The sequence below is a fragment of the Phalangium opilio genome, unplaced genomic scaffold (genome assembly GCF_054372755.1).
Source record: "Phalangium opilio isolate 3A_F unplaced genomic scaffold, DU_Popi_V2 ptg000038l_1, whole genome shotgun sequence".
In the NCBI taxonomy this organism is placed as follows: domain Eukaryota; kingdom Metazoa; phylum Arthropoda; class Arachnida; order Opiliones; family Phalangiidae; genus Phalangium; species Phalangium opilio.
In genome coordinates this window covers 647,742-664,455 of record NW_028324161.1, presented here as the reverse complement: position 1 = coordinate 664,455, position 16,714 = coordinate 647,742, and the positions used below count along the sequence as shown (strand labels likewise).

At 40.4% G+C, this 16,714-nt stretch overlaps 2 protein-coding genes across 2 annotated transcripts in view; one reads left to right on the top strand and one right to left on the bottom strand.

The window, feature by feature from the left end:
- Window positions 1–323: 323 nt before the first annotated feature.
- LOC149681550 (uncharacterized) overlaps window positions 324–16,714 on the bottom strand; it is a 30,828-nt gene continuing 14,437 nt past the window's right edge. The window contains exons 11-12 of the mRNA XM_089834189.1: window positions 2,418–2,555; window positions 324–1,412 (exon numbers count right to left, since the gene is read on the bottom strand). Of these exons, the coding sequence (XP_089690315.1) occupies window positions 1,317–1,412; window positions 2,418–2,555 (234 nt within the window). The 3' untranslated portion in view covers window positions 324–1,316. The remainder of the gene's footprint in view (window positions 1,413–2,417; window positions 2,556–16,714) is intronic.
- On the top strand, window positions 4,308–6,679 carry LOC149681551 (uncharacterized). The gene has a single exon (XM_089834240.1). The coding sequence runs from the start codon at window positions 4,652–4,654 to the stop codon at window positions 6,338–6,340; it is 1,689 nt and encodes a 562-aa protein (XP_089690366.1). The 5' UTR covers window positions 4,308–4,651; the 3' UTR covers window positions 6,341–6,679.

The following is a 16,714-nucleotide window of genomic DNA, read 5'->3' as shown; positions in this document are numbered from 1 at the left end:
ATTAGACAACCTCATATTTTGCATAATTTATTTTTTCCCAAATGAAGGGAAAGTTCTCCCATGGATCTCGGGAAATAAGCTTTCACGGCCAATGGGAAAAACATAGGCTTACGAAAACGATTCCATTTAAAACTTCGGATCATTCTCTTCAAATTAAACACTTTAAACGCCAGGTTAGGCCCAAAAATTATTGAGAAAACTCGAATAGAAAATATGTCATCATTTGCCTAAAATGGAACACCCCGAAACACGGAAATTTACTCTCTTTTTACATCCATAACTAATGTTTTACTCACTAAAGGACAACAAAAAAGACCTTAGAAGATGCGTTGATTCATTACCTGTTTAATAATTTTGGTCCCGTAAGCGTAGATTAAGATGCGGAAAAGATACGGGAATTATTAGCCCAGTATCCAGATTTAGTCATAAACGTGGTGCCAATTTTAGCTGATTTAGCATGTTTGGCCGAGTGATATTGGGTTTAACTATACTTCCAAACACCGTATCATGACTCACTTGATGTAAAATGTAGATTCGACACAATTACGCCACAAAAACATAACAGTGTAGGTTACTTTGATCTAACTTGGTAATTATTTCATTCGAAATACCGTTAGAGTGCCTTTAATTTACAATGTTTAACCGTAATGAACTGACAGCGCGCCAATTTTTGAAGCTTTAAGCAGATGACACTCAGTGCCCTTTAAAATATATGTACAGTTATAAAATGGCAAGCGTTAGTCGCTAGATGGTCGTAGCATCGCTAACAAATTATATTTGCTTATTATTAGTTACAAAAACTCCGATTTTTTCGTATTCAAATTAGGGTGTTCCAAATTAGGACGGGGTGTTCCAATTTAGGACGGGGGTGTTCCAATTTAGGACGGGGGCGTTCCAATTTAGGACGGACCGTTCCAAGTTAGGGCTGAAATCGACCTTTTTTAAAACCCATTTTGCAGGAAAAGTACGCGTCTTAGCAATCTGAAAATGGGTGCAATCGATCGGCAATAGTTCAAACTTATTGTATTGGTTTGCTTTCTAGGAGCTAGTTCGAGAACAACGCGAGAATTGACTACACTCGGTTAATTTTGCAGTCCATCTTACTATTTAGTCTGTACTAAGCCTTTGACAGCGCCTCACCAGGCGTCGCTTTACGACAATCTATGACGTTTCATCTACGTCACTTCATGACAAGACCTCAGTAAACAGTGACAAACTTATGGAAAATATTTTAATAACTTATGAAACAGTTGGTATTTTGGCAATATGAAAGTGTAAAATAGTTTTTCGGGATAATTATCTAGTCAAGTAGGAGATCAGGTATCTTCTTTTAATTCATTTATTCTTATTTGCACTCTCATTTCAGCATTTTCTCTTAACAGTGTCTCGTATATTGTGTCTCTTTCTTTAGTCTATAAAAGATAAATATTTAAGTCAGTATAATGTGAATTATGACGTAAATTAGAAAGTTTGCACAGATGCCCGTGGCCTAGTGGAGCGAAGTATCAAATTACTTTCATTTAATAGCAGTTTAAAGTCTGGGATGTGGTTTAATTTAAACTAGGGATGAACCGGTACCGATACTCGGGTTTCCCGATAGTATCGGATCGGTTGGTTTAATATGATACTAAACCGATACTCGTTTAAAATGCGCGTTAGATGGCGCTACATGACATTTTTAGGTCTTTCAGTAATGTATTGACGGTGGTATTATTTTGAAAGTACCTCTAAACATTGTACTTGGTAGTATAATTCATGAAACTACTATATAATTATTTTCTAGTATTTTTAATGCATATATAAATATAAAAATATCGGTATCGGTTGAAGTATCGGGTTTTGGATCATAGTGAGTAAATTTCGGTATCGGTTCATGTTAGTACCGGTATCGATCGATATCGGGTTAAGCCTGGTATCGGGCATCTCTAATTTAAACAAATGGCACTATATGCTCCCATAATTAAGGGGTAGAGTTGACGCCCACTAAGCTTAGCAAAGGCTAGTTATAACTCCGCCCTCCCAGACGAGTTCTGATTGGCAAGGTAAAATTGGTGTATTGAAGATTATCCAGGATGTTAGGGGCGCCACCGGACGAAGAGAGCATCTAGTGACAAACTAAATCACAACCATTAAGTTATGGTTGCATTTACAGCATTGGGCGATTGGATATATTTACAAACGTCGACCAAAGCAGGAAACCAATCAGAATTCATCTACAAGGGCGAAACTAACACTAGCCTTATTCGCTAAGCTCAGCGGACCAGTCAACTTCCCCTAGACTATGGGAGCATCTAGTGGCAAACTAAACCACAAATATAGAGTTATGTTTGTATTTACAGCATTGGGCGATTGGATGTGTTAGCAAAACTCGACCAAAATTCTAGAATAATATTGGGAAATTATTTAATAAATAGTACCTTTATCAATTCCGGTTCATGATGTAAAAGCCTTCCTAGCAGTTCTTGATTTTCATTTTCCAGCTCCACATTTTTTTCTTTCAGGGCTTTAATTGCGTCTTCAGTATCCACCATTGAAAATTTTTCAAGAGATTCAATCTTAACGAAAAATATTGCACATTTGAGTTAAAGGCTATGAATTCCAGGGGATGATAAATTTCACCCAACCACTATCTACATATTTGTGTATATGCTAAAATGAAATGTAGAATTCCCACTTAGCTTATGGAAAATATAATAAAAAAGGGGAAACCTGGAACAAATTAGGGGAAAAAAATCTGTATTTTTGTAAGATGATAGTGTAGAACTATTTAAAGAGTAAGTAAAGACATTTTGACTACTTCTTAAATTTCTATAAAAATCATACATTTCTATAGATTTCAACGTCCTCATTCAGAATAAAATAAATTTTCAGCAAAAATCCACCTCTAAATATTTAAAAATTAACTTCAAATATTGATAAAAAAGAGGTGCTAAAATTGTAGCCAAATAGAATTGAATTTGTCTCTGCTGTCTGACGTCATAGGGATTTAGACCGCTCTGATAGTAGTAAAATTGGTACTTTTCTTTCCATATTTTCCCACCAGTTAGTATCTCGCCTCCTACTGATAGTGCTAGACTGCCAGTGCAGCCAGTCTCCTTTGAGGTTTAGTGGGAAACCGAAGCGGTCTGGGAGTTTTTCACTAGCCGCGGTAGTATTTGGTAGTATCAGAAGTAATATAAGAAACCTCCCTACGGGAGGGAAGTATACAAGACGCCATAGTCGTAACGTTAAAACACGCGATACATCCTCGAACCGCCAAATACCATATTCAGACACTATTGCGCATGGACAAGGTACGGTAGATCGTAGTCCTTTGATATGGTCGTTGGAAAGGGAAAGAGGAAAAATAGCTGTGTAGTCTGCTAAGCCGTCTGTCGTAAGAAATAGAGGATTCCTATTTTTATTAATAAATATTCACAAACGGTTATTTCGAAAAGAAAATCTAGTTTTTTGTGAAGCCAAGAGGGTGAAAATGATGAATACAAGAATACAATTTCGAGATAGATAATAACACCATTTTAAAATCTATCTATGTACAGTGTTAGGCATATACCTTGGCAAGGTAAGGGTTTAAATCAAATTTTATGCAAAGACCTATGAAAATCCTATAATCTAGTCACTCCCTGATTATTAATGATTGATTATCATCAAAATCTAAAAATGCAGCGTGAATTACTTCTTTGGAAATGCTTAAAATTACAATGAGTCTGTGAGATTGACTAACTTAAGCAGCCGACGCAATCGCGAGATCAGAGAATGTATTCCTACGCTCTACGCGCCGCGGCCCTATTTTTTGTAACTTTGTTTACGACCGTATAAGTGCGCGGGGACATTCGCGGGACGAGGATGTATCGGCAAAAGTTCGCCTTTGTACACTTTCCTCCCGTAGGGAGGTTCTTATATTACTTTTGGTAGTATCCAGTCAGAAATATTATCTTAAGGCTCATTTACATGCACGATTGTAGCTCGTAAAAACAGGATTTTGCTTGAAATATTTTAAATCTTTTCTATACAAGCTCAAGCTCGGCCATTTACATGACTGCTTGTAGCTTCGCTTGTTCCTTGGTTTGGTTTTTTACAAGCTCAATCCGCAACCAAAACGAATTTGGTTTTTTTCTAGCAATCGCCAAAAAAAGCTACAGCCATCAATGAAATATCCGTTTTTAATCATCTTGACAAAATTTTAACTGGTTATTGGTTATAACCTGGCCTCTTTGAAATGGCAAATGTACCGAATTAACGTTATGAATATCAAATACCTATTTATAAAAATAGGCTTAAGAAAAATTTGAAACATTAGGTGTGATGTTCATAACCTGTGATAGAGGGCGCTAGCCTCTCCATATTTGGGAGCTATAGTTTTCCCTCTCTTATTCCTTTGTTAGTAAAACAAACCCCAGTAGCGCGCCTGCCTCCACAGTAGTAAGAACCTACGCTGCTCCTAATTACTAGTCTCTTGATAATAAAAGATTATAAGATGTTATAAACGGACTCTTTAATAAGTATTAGCCCCTCTTAAGTTTAGACTATAATTAGTTAGTTAGTTCAGTGATAAACATTAGCTATGAGATAAATTTAGTTATACAACAAATATAACAATTGGCGACGGAGATTCAGTCGAACCTTAAGCCTTAGCTCACGTTTCTCCAACATGGCGTCCACTTCGCTCATCGAACCGTTCGACTCCGCCAACTGTGATTGGCCTACGTACATGGAGCGGGTGGAACTTCTCTTCATCGCGCACGATATTGCCGCAACCAAACAGGTTGCCACGTTCTTAACGTTGTTGGGTCCGCGTACATACACGTTACTGCGTAGTCTCACGGCTCCGGAAGCGCCGTCTAGTAAGACTCTTGCTGAACTAAAAAAGATCCTCGGTGATCATCTGTACCCTAAGCCTCTGCTCGTCGCGGAGCGTTTCCGATTCCATCGCTGCCGCCAATCGTCCTCTCAGCCCGTATCTGCTTTCGTCGCGGAACTTAAACAATTATCCGTCCGCTGCGATTTTGGCACGAACCTCGACGACGTTCTCCGAGATAAATTTGTCTCGGGCCTTGCCAATGAAGGTATCTTAAAACGCCTTTTATCCGAAAATGCCTTAACATTTCAACAAGCTGTAGACATTGCTGTATCTATGGAAACGGCAGCCAAGGATTCAGTGGAACTACACGCTTCTACCGCTTCCAGCGCCGTCAACGCCCTTCACCTTCGCGGTCGCTCATCACCTTCACGTCCACAACGCTCTCTTCCGGCGTCTTCGCCCTGGCCGCAACCTTCTCGTCCCGGCGGGAATGCTGCTGGCCGCCCAGCATGTTTTCGTTGTGGGGGAAGTGACCATACAGAAATGGCTTGTCGTTTTAAACGAGCGCAGTGTAATCGTTGCCACCGCCACGGACACATCCGTAGGGTTTGTAAATCTAATTTACCACAAAATGATAAAAGACGTACTCACAAGGGGAAGAAACCTGTCCATTCGCTTGACTCGGAAGTGCCGCAGGAGGTTTCCGAACCAGAAGACGACGATTCCTTTCGGGGAAATCTTTATCACATTCACTCCGATCGTCCCGGTGAGGATTCTCCGATCATAATCGACGTAATGATCGACAACACGCTTGTCTCAATGGAATTGGATACTGGAGCCGCAGTCTCCGTACTTCCTAAAACGCTATACGACAAAGACTTTGCGCATATTCCCTTGACACCAACGAAAAAGAAATTGTCTACTTATACTAAAGAAACCGTCAAACCACTAGGAGTATTATCAGTTTTCGTTCGTTACGGTTCTCAAGTAATCCAAGAATTACTCTACGTCCTAGAAGGTGACGGAACACCGCTCTTCGGAAGAAGCTGGCTTTCCAAACTACAACTAAATTGGAAACAACTAACTTCACCTAAAGGTCAAGTTTCGCTTTTGGCACTCACTGAACATCCGGATAAACTGAAGGTTATTTTGGAAAAACATAAGAATGTCTTTAGTCCGTCTATTGGCAAACTGGCTACCTTTGAAGCCCACCTTCACCTACGAGAAGGCGTTGTACCAAAATTTTGTAAAGCACGTCCAGTTGCGTATGCACTTCGCTCTAAAGTTGATCAAGAATTGGAGCGCCTAGAAAATGAAGGAATAATAACGCCAATAGCCTTCAGTGATTGGGCTACACCAGTCGTACCCATTGTTAAGCCTAACGGCTCAATCCGACTTTGTGGGACTACAAAATTACGGTCAATCCCTCGTTACAGGTTGACCAACACCCTATGCCCAGGATTGAAGAGATGTTCGAAAAATTGTCAAAAGGAAAACGTTATACCGAAATCGACCTCAGTGAAGCCTTCATGCAAATAGCAGTTGACGAAGACACAAGTAAAATATTGACGATTAATACCACTAAAGGTTTATACAGAGTCAACAGGCTAGCATACGGTATAGCCTCTTCTCCAGCGATTTTCCAAAAAGCACTTGAGCAAGTTTTGTCAAACTTAGCTTCCGCCAGCAATTTCCAGGATAATATCCTCGTTACCGGTGCAACGGAAGAAGAACATTTGGATAATCTAGAGAAGGTCCTTCAACGATTAGAAGATTTTAACCTGCGAGCCCGTAAGGACAAATGTAAATTTTTCGTCGAAAAGCTCGAATGCTTGGGACACATTATCGATGCTCAAGGCTTACACCCAAATCCTAAGAAAATAATGGCTATCCAAAACGCGCCCGTACCAGTCAACGTATCCCAGTTGCGTTCATTTTTGGGTCTCATCAATTATTATGGCAAGTTCATCCGCAATATCAGCATGAAGTTATATCCACTCCATCAACTTTTGAATAAGAACACTCCCTGGAAGTAGACTGTCGAATGTAATGACTCCTTTGAAAACATCAAGAAAGAATTGACTTCCGATCACGTCTTGATCAATTATACTCCGGAATTACCGCTCATTCTCTCTTGCGATGCCTCTCCTTACGGCATAGGCTGCGTTCTAGCCCACCTAATGCCGTCAGGCCAGGAACGACCGATCGCTTACGCGTCCCGAACAATGACAACAACGGAACAAAATTACGCGCAAGTGGAAAAGGAGGCCTTGTCTATAATTTTTGGAATTAAGAAATTTCATTCGTACATCTACGGCCGTTCGTTTACACTGTACACTGATCAACGGCCCCTGACTAAAATCTTTGGTCACCATTCTGGTCTACCCGTTTTGGCTGCTTCCCGTATCCAACGTTGGGCTGTAATGTTAGCGGCCCATGACTACACGATTAAATACAAGCCTGGGTCTGCACATGCAAATGCTGATGCTCTTTCGAGACTTCCTCTACCGATTACGACTTCGGACAAGTTAGATGGTGCCGATATCTTCAACCTTCACCAAATCGCCTGCCTACCGATTACTAGTCATGACATCGCACAGGCTACTCGCACGGATCCAGTTTTATCCCGTGTTTTGGACTACACCTTGAACGGTTGGCCTCCATTACCGAAGGAGGAGGTAGAATTGCAGTTTTATTTCTCCAAGAGAGATGATCTTACCGTAACCCAGAATTGCTTGTTACGAGGAATGCGTGTTATCGTTCCGGCCAAGTGTCGACCACAAGTGTTAGAAGAATTACACAGAAACCACCCAGGTATTGTGAATATGAAATCAATTGCCCGCAGCTACGTCTATTGGAAGGGAATAGACAAAGACCTGGAAGCCCAAGTTAAATCCTGTTCTGAATGTAAACTACTAAGTAAAAATCCCGAAAAAAGTCCTCTGCATCCTTGGATACACGCAGATAGACCTTTCCAACGAGTGCATATTGACTATGCTGGCCCCTTCCGTAACCGAATGTTTTTCGTCGCTGTCGACGCATATTCGAAATGGCCCGAGGTTTACATTTCAAACACATCTACAACTGAACAAACTATCGAGTCCTTATCCAATATCTTTTCACGTTTCGGATCGGCTGAAACTCTCGTTAGTGATAACGGACCATGCTTTACCAGCGCCGCATTTGAAAATTTCACGAAACAATTGGGCATCAAACACATATTCTCCGCTCCGTTTCATCCATCCACCAATGGACTAGCGGAAAGATTCGTCCAAACGCTAAAGAAGGGACTCAAACATTCCCACCATTCCACATCCCTCCAACAACAACTGGATGACTTTCTTCAGACATATCGTAATACGCCTCACGCTACTACCGGTGAAACCCCGGCGAACATGTTTTTAAAACGTACTCTACGAACCCGGTTGACACTACTTAAACCCGATATCAACACGACGGTGCGTTCACATCAGACGAACCAAGTCCTACGCCGTAACTCTACTAGGGACACGAATTTTGATGTAGGAGATAAGGTATTTGCGAGAGATTACCGCACCCAAAAGCCTGGCTGGACACCAGCCAAGATTATTGAAAGAACAGGTCCATTGTCCTATCGAGTAGAAACCCATGAAAACATGATCTGGCGGCGCCACCATGACCAGATCATAGATCGCAACGCACCTGTTACTTTACCAATACCATTACCGGCTTTAACGGAACCTGAACAAATCTCTTCGGAACCAATCATTGAACAAATACACCCTCCCTCGACTCATCCAACAATGCCACGACCAGTAGTCACTACCGTTACTCCGATTCGGCAAAGCCATTCGCCTTCACAAACACCGCAACTACCTCAAGAACATATTCAAGTGGCTACGCCAAAGCTTCGACGTTCCAAACGTCAAATCAACCCTCCCAAGAAACTCAATCTATAATTGACTCTAAAAACTAATTCATGGATAAATCATTTGTTAACGGAATATTAACTTAAGTTCCCATTTTCAAGTATTTTGTATTCTTTATTATATAATGATAATATCACTCATTTTGTTCACGGACTTTAAAGTTTAAGTTCCTATTCCTAAGTTACTATTTTGAATTTGTATTTCAACCATTTTGAATTTGTATTAACTTCTAATGTAGATTGGGAGGAGTGTGATGTTCATAACCTGTGATAGAGGGCGCTAGCCTCTCCATATTTGGGAGCTATAGTTTTCCCTCTCTTATTCCTTTGTTAGTAAAACAAACCCCAGTAGCGCGCCTGCCTCCACAGTAGTAAGAACCTACGCTGCTCCTAATTACTAGTCTCTTGATAATAAAAGATTATAAGATGTTATAAACGGACTCTTTAATAAGTATTAGCCCCTCTTAAGTTTAGACTATAATTAGTTAGTTAGTTCAGTGATAAACATTAGCTATGAGATAAATTTAGTTATACAACAAATATAACATTAGGCTTAACGAAACGTTTGAAACATTAGGCTTAACGAAAAGTTTGAAACATTAGGCTTAACGAAAAATTTGAAACATTAGGCTTAACGAAAAATTTGAAACATTAGGCTTAACGAAAAATTAGAAACATTAGACTTAACGAAAATCTGAACAATTTCAAGTTATATCTTAAAATATATTTTTAAAGCATGTAAAGCCTACTACACATTAGCGCGTTTTTAAGCGTTGCGTAGCGTATGCGTTTTGCCGCGTTTGAAAGTTCGCGCCAAACCTTGCGTTACCGTCCGTTACGTTGATAGCGACGTCTGGCCGCTCTGGCGAATTTTTTATTCAATTTCAAACACAAAAATGGCGGATTTCGAGGACGAAGCTTTGATTGAATATATAAGAGATAAACCAATTCTATATGACATGAGGAGGCCCGATTTTAAACTTTTTCGAGTAAAAGAAAGAGTATGGTCAGAAATAGCCGAACAACTAAATGTTTCAGGTTTGTTAACGTTTTTGAACTTTTTGTATGATCTAATCTCATAAAGAAGTACTCCTGAGAGAGAGAGAGAGATTGGCATTCTCCGAGTCACAATCTCACTCTTTCTCTTTTATATTTGCATGCTTAAGGTGAAACAGTTTAATTAACCCATAAATTATTTCAATTCATTGAAGATGTCAAACTTATCAAGAAGAGATGGAAATTGCTTCGTGATAGGTTTTCCAGAGAAAAAAAGGCTGCGGCCCTTCCAACTGGCTCAGAAGCACTTGCAATTAAAAAATGGTCTCTTTACGAGACCCTGAGTTTTTTGAGTGACCATATCAAACACAGAAAGTAATTTAATTTCATTAATTATCAATGGTCAATGTACGAAAGACGATTGAGAAAAATGAATGAAAAGTTAAAACAATAAACCTTTTTATATATAGCACTGTAAGCAATGTCGTTCATCCTGACGATGATTCAGCCTCAAACTCAGCTCACGGTTATGTCATTCCTGAAAGTTTGGAAGTGGATGTTTTTGATGGAGACCGAGATAAATTGGATGATGTAGATGAAAACCAGAATGAAACTAGAGAGTACTGAAATTCATATATTAACAGGCTGTATGTTGAAGCTGTGTTTACATTGTTAAAATAGGGCCTCACGATGGCCTGATCTGTAGATTATTGATTATTTTGCAAACATCGCTTGAACATGATGGTTCCCATGATTGGGTATATGGCTTATTCCTTTTTTTTGCAGTGAAGCAAATGAAGCAAATAAAATGCAACCTGAAAAATTATCTTATGAAAATAAAAATGCTAAATTCAAAAGAAAGCGGGACGAAATAGAGATTGAAATTTTAAAGTCAATTGCCACTAATGTAAACAAACCGAGGGATGATATAAAACCCAAATCATCTTTGGAGCTGTATTGTATGTCACTGGTTGACCGAATGGAAAAATTGTGCCCAAAAAAGCAAGGCATTGCCAGGAAGCGCATAGAGGAAGTCTTGTTTGAAGTTGAGTTTGATGAAGAATGAAATTAATAGAACTGCTTTGGAAGACAAATTTTTCATATTTATCATTTTAAAAATACTGGTACTTCAGAGTTCCTAATTTAGTTGAAGTTTTAATAATTTTATCATATTGTCTATGGAGATATTATAATACTCAGCTTTCTCCTATGAATTATAATTTCAAGGGAAAAGCTTGCAAGTTTTTTTTTTTTTGAATTTAAAACCAGTTTTAAGAGGCTTGATATGCCAAGACTCTCAGTGATGAATTTTAGTGATATGAAAATATTCTAATCTCCCTCCGCCATAATAACACTTTTAAATAATATTATACAGTATTCCACATTTTTCATGTTTAAAACTATAGTCTTTATTCCATTTTAACAAAACCACTTTCAATGTATCCATATTATTAAAATGTTTGTTTTATCGAAAACTGATGTATTGTTCTTTTTATGCTCGCTCATACTGCCAAGAGATGGCTCCCTCTCTTGAATTGAAATACATTTTCAGTTTGTTTCGTTGAGCCTCGCCTTCCCTGGAGGTATTTCTTGGTGGGTCTTGTTCAATTGAGGCGATATTTCGCGAAAGGAATTCATTTCTCCACTGGCCTTCAATAAGTGTGCCATCATTCGTTTCACGGTCCACAAAACTAGGAGGACAATAGCGAGGAACATTGGAAACTTTGTTTATTTCAATTTGTCTCAGGAAATTGTGAAGAACACAAATTGCTTTAATTGCTTCAATAATTGTTTCTTCAGAAGCTGTAATTGGCCTAAGAAGTAACCTCCATCTGGCTGAAAGAATACCAAATGTGTTTTCTACGATGCGTCGAGCTCTTGAAAGCCGATAGTTAAAAATCCGTTCCGGCAAAGTTATATTGTTTTCGGAGTAAGGCCGAATCAAAAACTTGCTCAGTGGGAATCCCCCATCTCCAATGAGTGCGAGGGGTATGCTCGAGTTTGTTCCCGGAAGCATTCTTGGGGGTGGAATTGATATTTGCCCAGTTGTCAACATATTCCAAAAGACTGAATTTTTTAACACTCCAGAGTCACTCTGGTGGCCACTATCGCCAATGTCAACAGTTATTAGCCTATATTCGGCATCAGATACAGCAAGTAGTATCACACTGAAAAATTTCTTGTAGTTGAAGTATTCCGTGCCAGAGTTTGGAGGGGCTTGGATTCGGATGTGTTTTCCATCAATAGCGCCTATGCAGTTTGGATACTGCCATTTGGAAAAGAATGCATCGCTCACACACTTGAATTGAGACAAACTAAGAGGAGGCATATAAGTTGGTTGAAGAACTTTCCAAATTATCTTGCATGTTTCCCGGATCACTTGAGACGTGGTTGACCTTCCAACCCGCATGGAAAAAGACACAGTTTGCATAGAATCGCCTGTTGCTAAATATCGCAACGTTAAGGCTAACCTTTCTTTTTCAGATATCGGCTCTCGAAGATTAGTATGAGCCTTTGAAATCATTTTTCCAATCAAACCCAATAAGTGATCCATTGTTTTTGGCATCATTCGAAAATAAGCAAAATAAAGTTCGTGATTCTCAATTCTGAATTCGGAAACCAAAGTATTGAACTCGGAAAGTTGTTTCCTTCTTTTTAGGTAAGGATGCATCCATATAACTCGATTTTTCCTTTTACGGCGCCTTTGTATTATTAATAACGCCACAAGAAGATCTGTATTCAAATCGGTATCACTACTCGACATTGTCACCTGAAGTTTTTCAGAAAAGTTGGGAAAATAGCAGACGACCTAAAACAAAAGTTTTTTGCTGCGGTTCGTCGCGCCACCCGTGGCGGACGACAACGTTCACGCTTCAAAACGCATACGCTACGCAACGCTTCAAAACGCGCTAATGTGTAGTACGCTTAAATCAAAATGCTTGAAGCTTGCGCTTGAGCATGTAAAAACGTAAGTAAAAATATCTCGAGCTCTGTCATTAGCAAAAAGTTCACGCACAAGCAGAATTTTAGAAACCATGTAAATCAGCCTTTAGAGGGACTGAATTAGACACGCCTTCCCATAACAAACCAATGCATTATACCAGCCAATAACGGAGCCACCTCTCTTGACGTCAGATCTATATTGCACGTGTTCAATGTTCACAAAAGGTGCCTTTTCTAAATCTGGTTTTGTTTTCATTATAATTCAATAACCGCTCGTCGGATTTTTATAAAACTTTAGAAATGAACATTTTTCACTTCATATTTACCAAAAATGAAGGAATTAACCTTTCCAGGAAAATGTCTTTACTTACTCTTTAAACAATATCCCGAAACTCCGCATCTTTCTGAGCGCTGCTTGCACTTTTACGCCCCCTCCCCCCCCAAATGTTGGGAAAACCCACTTAATGCTGTAATTCCGGAATGAGATGAGATATATAAGAGTCAATAAGCATTCCAATCAAATGCTATAATAAGCTATATTTTATTACATTACGAGAAATCTGTACGAGCTCAATAACGGAAATGTTCTGGTACGTTATATTAATGATTTTGATGATATTTTATCAATGTAAACTGATTCAGCTTTTTCATAATTTTTTCAAAGTTTAATCCTATTTCCTTGGGCTAGTACTTGGTCATTTAAGCCTTTCTGAACACTAAACTGTAAAATGGAGTCTGGTGTTGGACCATCTATCAGGGTTCGTACAAAATTTTTGGAACGGAATTCCCTGACTTTTCCAGGTTTTACCTAACAAAATTCCACAAATTTCCCTGACCATTTTCAATAATGTACATAGAGAATATTAAAACCAATCAAAATTCACTAGAGTCATTTTGCACGAGTTTTTGTTATAAAATTAAGCCAACTATTTCGGTTAAATTTATGTAAGTAAAGCATAAATAACTGGAGCGAGCGAAGCGACCTCCGCGAATTTGGGTAGGACTGTTCACGAGCCGAGCTGAGCGAGCTTTTTAAAAGCTCGGCTCGGCTCGAGTCAAAAAAACGGCGGCTCGGCACAAGTCGAGCCGAGCTTGGTCTTGGCTCGGCTCTAGCTCGGCCGAGCCGAGCTGGCTCGATTAATATATACATGTTTAAAAAAATTGCTACTACCAACGTCAAACTTGAGAACGACTATAAATGCCATCCCATGTTTAGGATTGTAGTGATTCAGTAAAACCCGCTCGGTAAAATGTGCTCAATGTTAGAGACGAGAGATTTTTTGCACGCTTTATTTCATGTAAAAACACAACGGAACACTATTGGTGGAGAGAATAAAGACTAAAAGGAAACTTCTATATCAAATAAGCTCGCGAGTCGGCTCGGCTCGACCATAAAAAACCTCGCTCGTTAATTAATCGAGCCGCAAAAGTAGCGGCTCGGCTCGGCTCGAACTCGGCTCGCTCGTCACGAGCCCGAGCTGGCTCGAGCTCGTGAACAGTCCTAAATTTGGGGCTCTGGTAAAATCTCAGACAACACATTTTCTGGTCACCCTACTGTTATCCAGACTTTAAATTTCCCTCCAATATATTTTTCCCTGACTTTTAAGGTCCATTTTCAATTTCCCTGACTTTTCCAGGATTTCCAGGTCGTGTACGAAACCTGCCTATGTCACATTTTTGGGTGCTCACACCAGATGTTCTGTCTTTGTTGTGTTTCTTAATTAACTACTTAATAAGAACACATTTAAAGTTACTAAAACGTCAGTTTAATTTGATGCATATTAGCACGCGTCCGAGATAACAACTAATCGGCATAGAGCCGACGATCCGTTTATATAATACAAGACTGGGTTCAATACAGTTCAGTTCAATTTACAATTAGAGATATAACGTTGGAGGCGCAATGCCAGTTATACAACATCCTTCCTACAAATTTTTAAAATATACATTTCACAGTTATTTATTTTTTTGTTATACAATTTATAAATTCAGTCTATCAATTTGTTTTATAACTCGGCCACTCCTCGTCTTGGGAATAAGCAGTTGTTGTTGTTGCGTCACAGGACCAGCCGTCGTACGTCGTCGTGGTTTAGTTACAGGCCCGGGTATCGGGAGTTTCTGTGGTTGTACGTCTTCCGGCTCTTGCAACTGCGGTGGTCGTATTTGTGGTAGGTCTTCCGGCTCTTGCAACTGCGGTGGTCGTATTTGTGGTAGGTCTTCCGGCTCTTGCAACTGCGGTGGTCGTATTTGTGGTAGGTCTTCCGGCTCTTGCAACTGCGGTGGTCGTATTTGTGGTAGGTCTTCCGGCTCTTGCAACTGCGGCAGTCGTACATCTTCCGTTTCTTGTAGATGCATCGATCGGGTATCGTGAGAATCCCGTTCCTCTGCGATTGAGGTAGGATTTTCCGTATCTTTAGTACTCATTGGCGTGAGCACATTGGCATGCGTTGTCGGGCTGAACCTGGGGTAACTGAGAACTTGGTTTTTCGGTAATGTCGTTGGTTGTATCGGTAGTAAATGAAACCGATTTCTTCGTAGTTCCCCATTCGGAGTCCTGACGATGTAGGATCTGGGTTCCGGGGCTTTACTCTGGATGACACCTTGCTGCCTGACGTCAGTTACCCATATGCTGTCTCCTTTGTTTAGGGGTTTGAGGTCCCTTGTCTTGTGTCGTTGATCGTAGTCCTTTTTCTGGTTGATGCGACGTTGATCTTCACGTTGCCGTACTATCTTACTAGATGGGATTCTGGGGCGAAGTTCCGTATCTAATATGGGCAGCGTGGATCGTAGCTTGCGGCCCATTAGGAGTTCGGCGGGACTAAATCCATTAGCCAGGGGTGTCGATCGATACGAGAGCAGAGCTAAATGAGGATCTTCACTCTTCTTTAGTGTTTGTTTAACGACTTTGACAGCCGCTTCGACAAAGCCGTTACTCTGAGGATAGCAGGGGCTTGAAGTTATGTGGGTGAATCCATATTCTTCAGCAAACCGACGAAATTCGGATGTCGGCGTCTTGCTAAATTGCGGGCCATTATCGCTTCTAACGACTTCCGGGATACCGTGAGTTGCGAAAATGGACTTCATGTGATTTATGATGGCGGCGGTGCTCAAGTTCGTCAATTTCCGTATCTCGAAGAAACGGGAATACATGTCAGTAACCAGCAAGTACCAAGTTCCATGTAAATAGAAAAGATCTGTGGCCAGAATTTTCCAAGGTCGATCCGGACATAAAGGTTCATGTCGGTTGGCGGATTCTCTCGTACATGTTGCGCATTGCTTGACCTTATCTTCTACGTCCTTTGATAGGCCGGGCCACCATACCGTCGTGCTTGCCCTGGCTCTGCTTTTTGTGATGCCTTGTTGTCCTTCGTGGATTTTAGCCAGGATGTCTTGACGTAGCAACGATGGAATAATGAGGCGGGACCCTTTTAGTAGCAATCCTCGGTGAATTGAAATATCATGACGGTGGGGAAAGTATTTATCGAGGTCATGGACATGCGAACGGGATTTTGGCCACCCATGTTCTATGTAGTGCGCTAATGTCTTGCAAGTCTGGTCTTCGTTTTGTGCTATTCGGAGGTCCCTCAGCCTTTCGTCCGAGATGGGTACATGCGATGTTATTAATTGTATGTGAGCTGTTATTTCATCTTCCAGGTCACCGCCCTCGTCGCCCCTTATTGGTCCCCGCGATAATGTATCTGCGATAATGAGGTCCCTTCCAGGAGTGTAATATATCTCGTAGTTATATCGCATTAAACGGATTCGCATGCGTTGGAGCCGTGGAGACAAATCCTCTAAGGATTTAGTTTGCATAATAGGAACGAGCGGCTTGTGGTCCGTTTCAATATGAATCTTAATGCCCGCGATAAAATCTTCGAATCTGGCACAGGCCCAGGTTATCGCCAAGGCCTCTTTCTCGATTTGAGCATAGCGTTGTTCAGTTGGGGTCATGGTCTTAGAGGCGTAGGCTATAACTCTTAGTTGTCCATCGTCCTGTACTTGCTGTAAAACTGCTCCAAGGCCATAGGACGAGGCGTCGGCGGAAACGATGGTCTTCATTTTTGGGT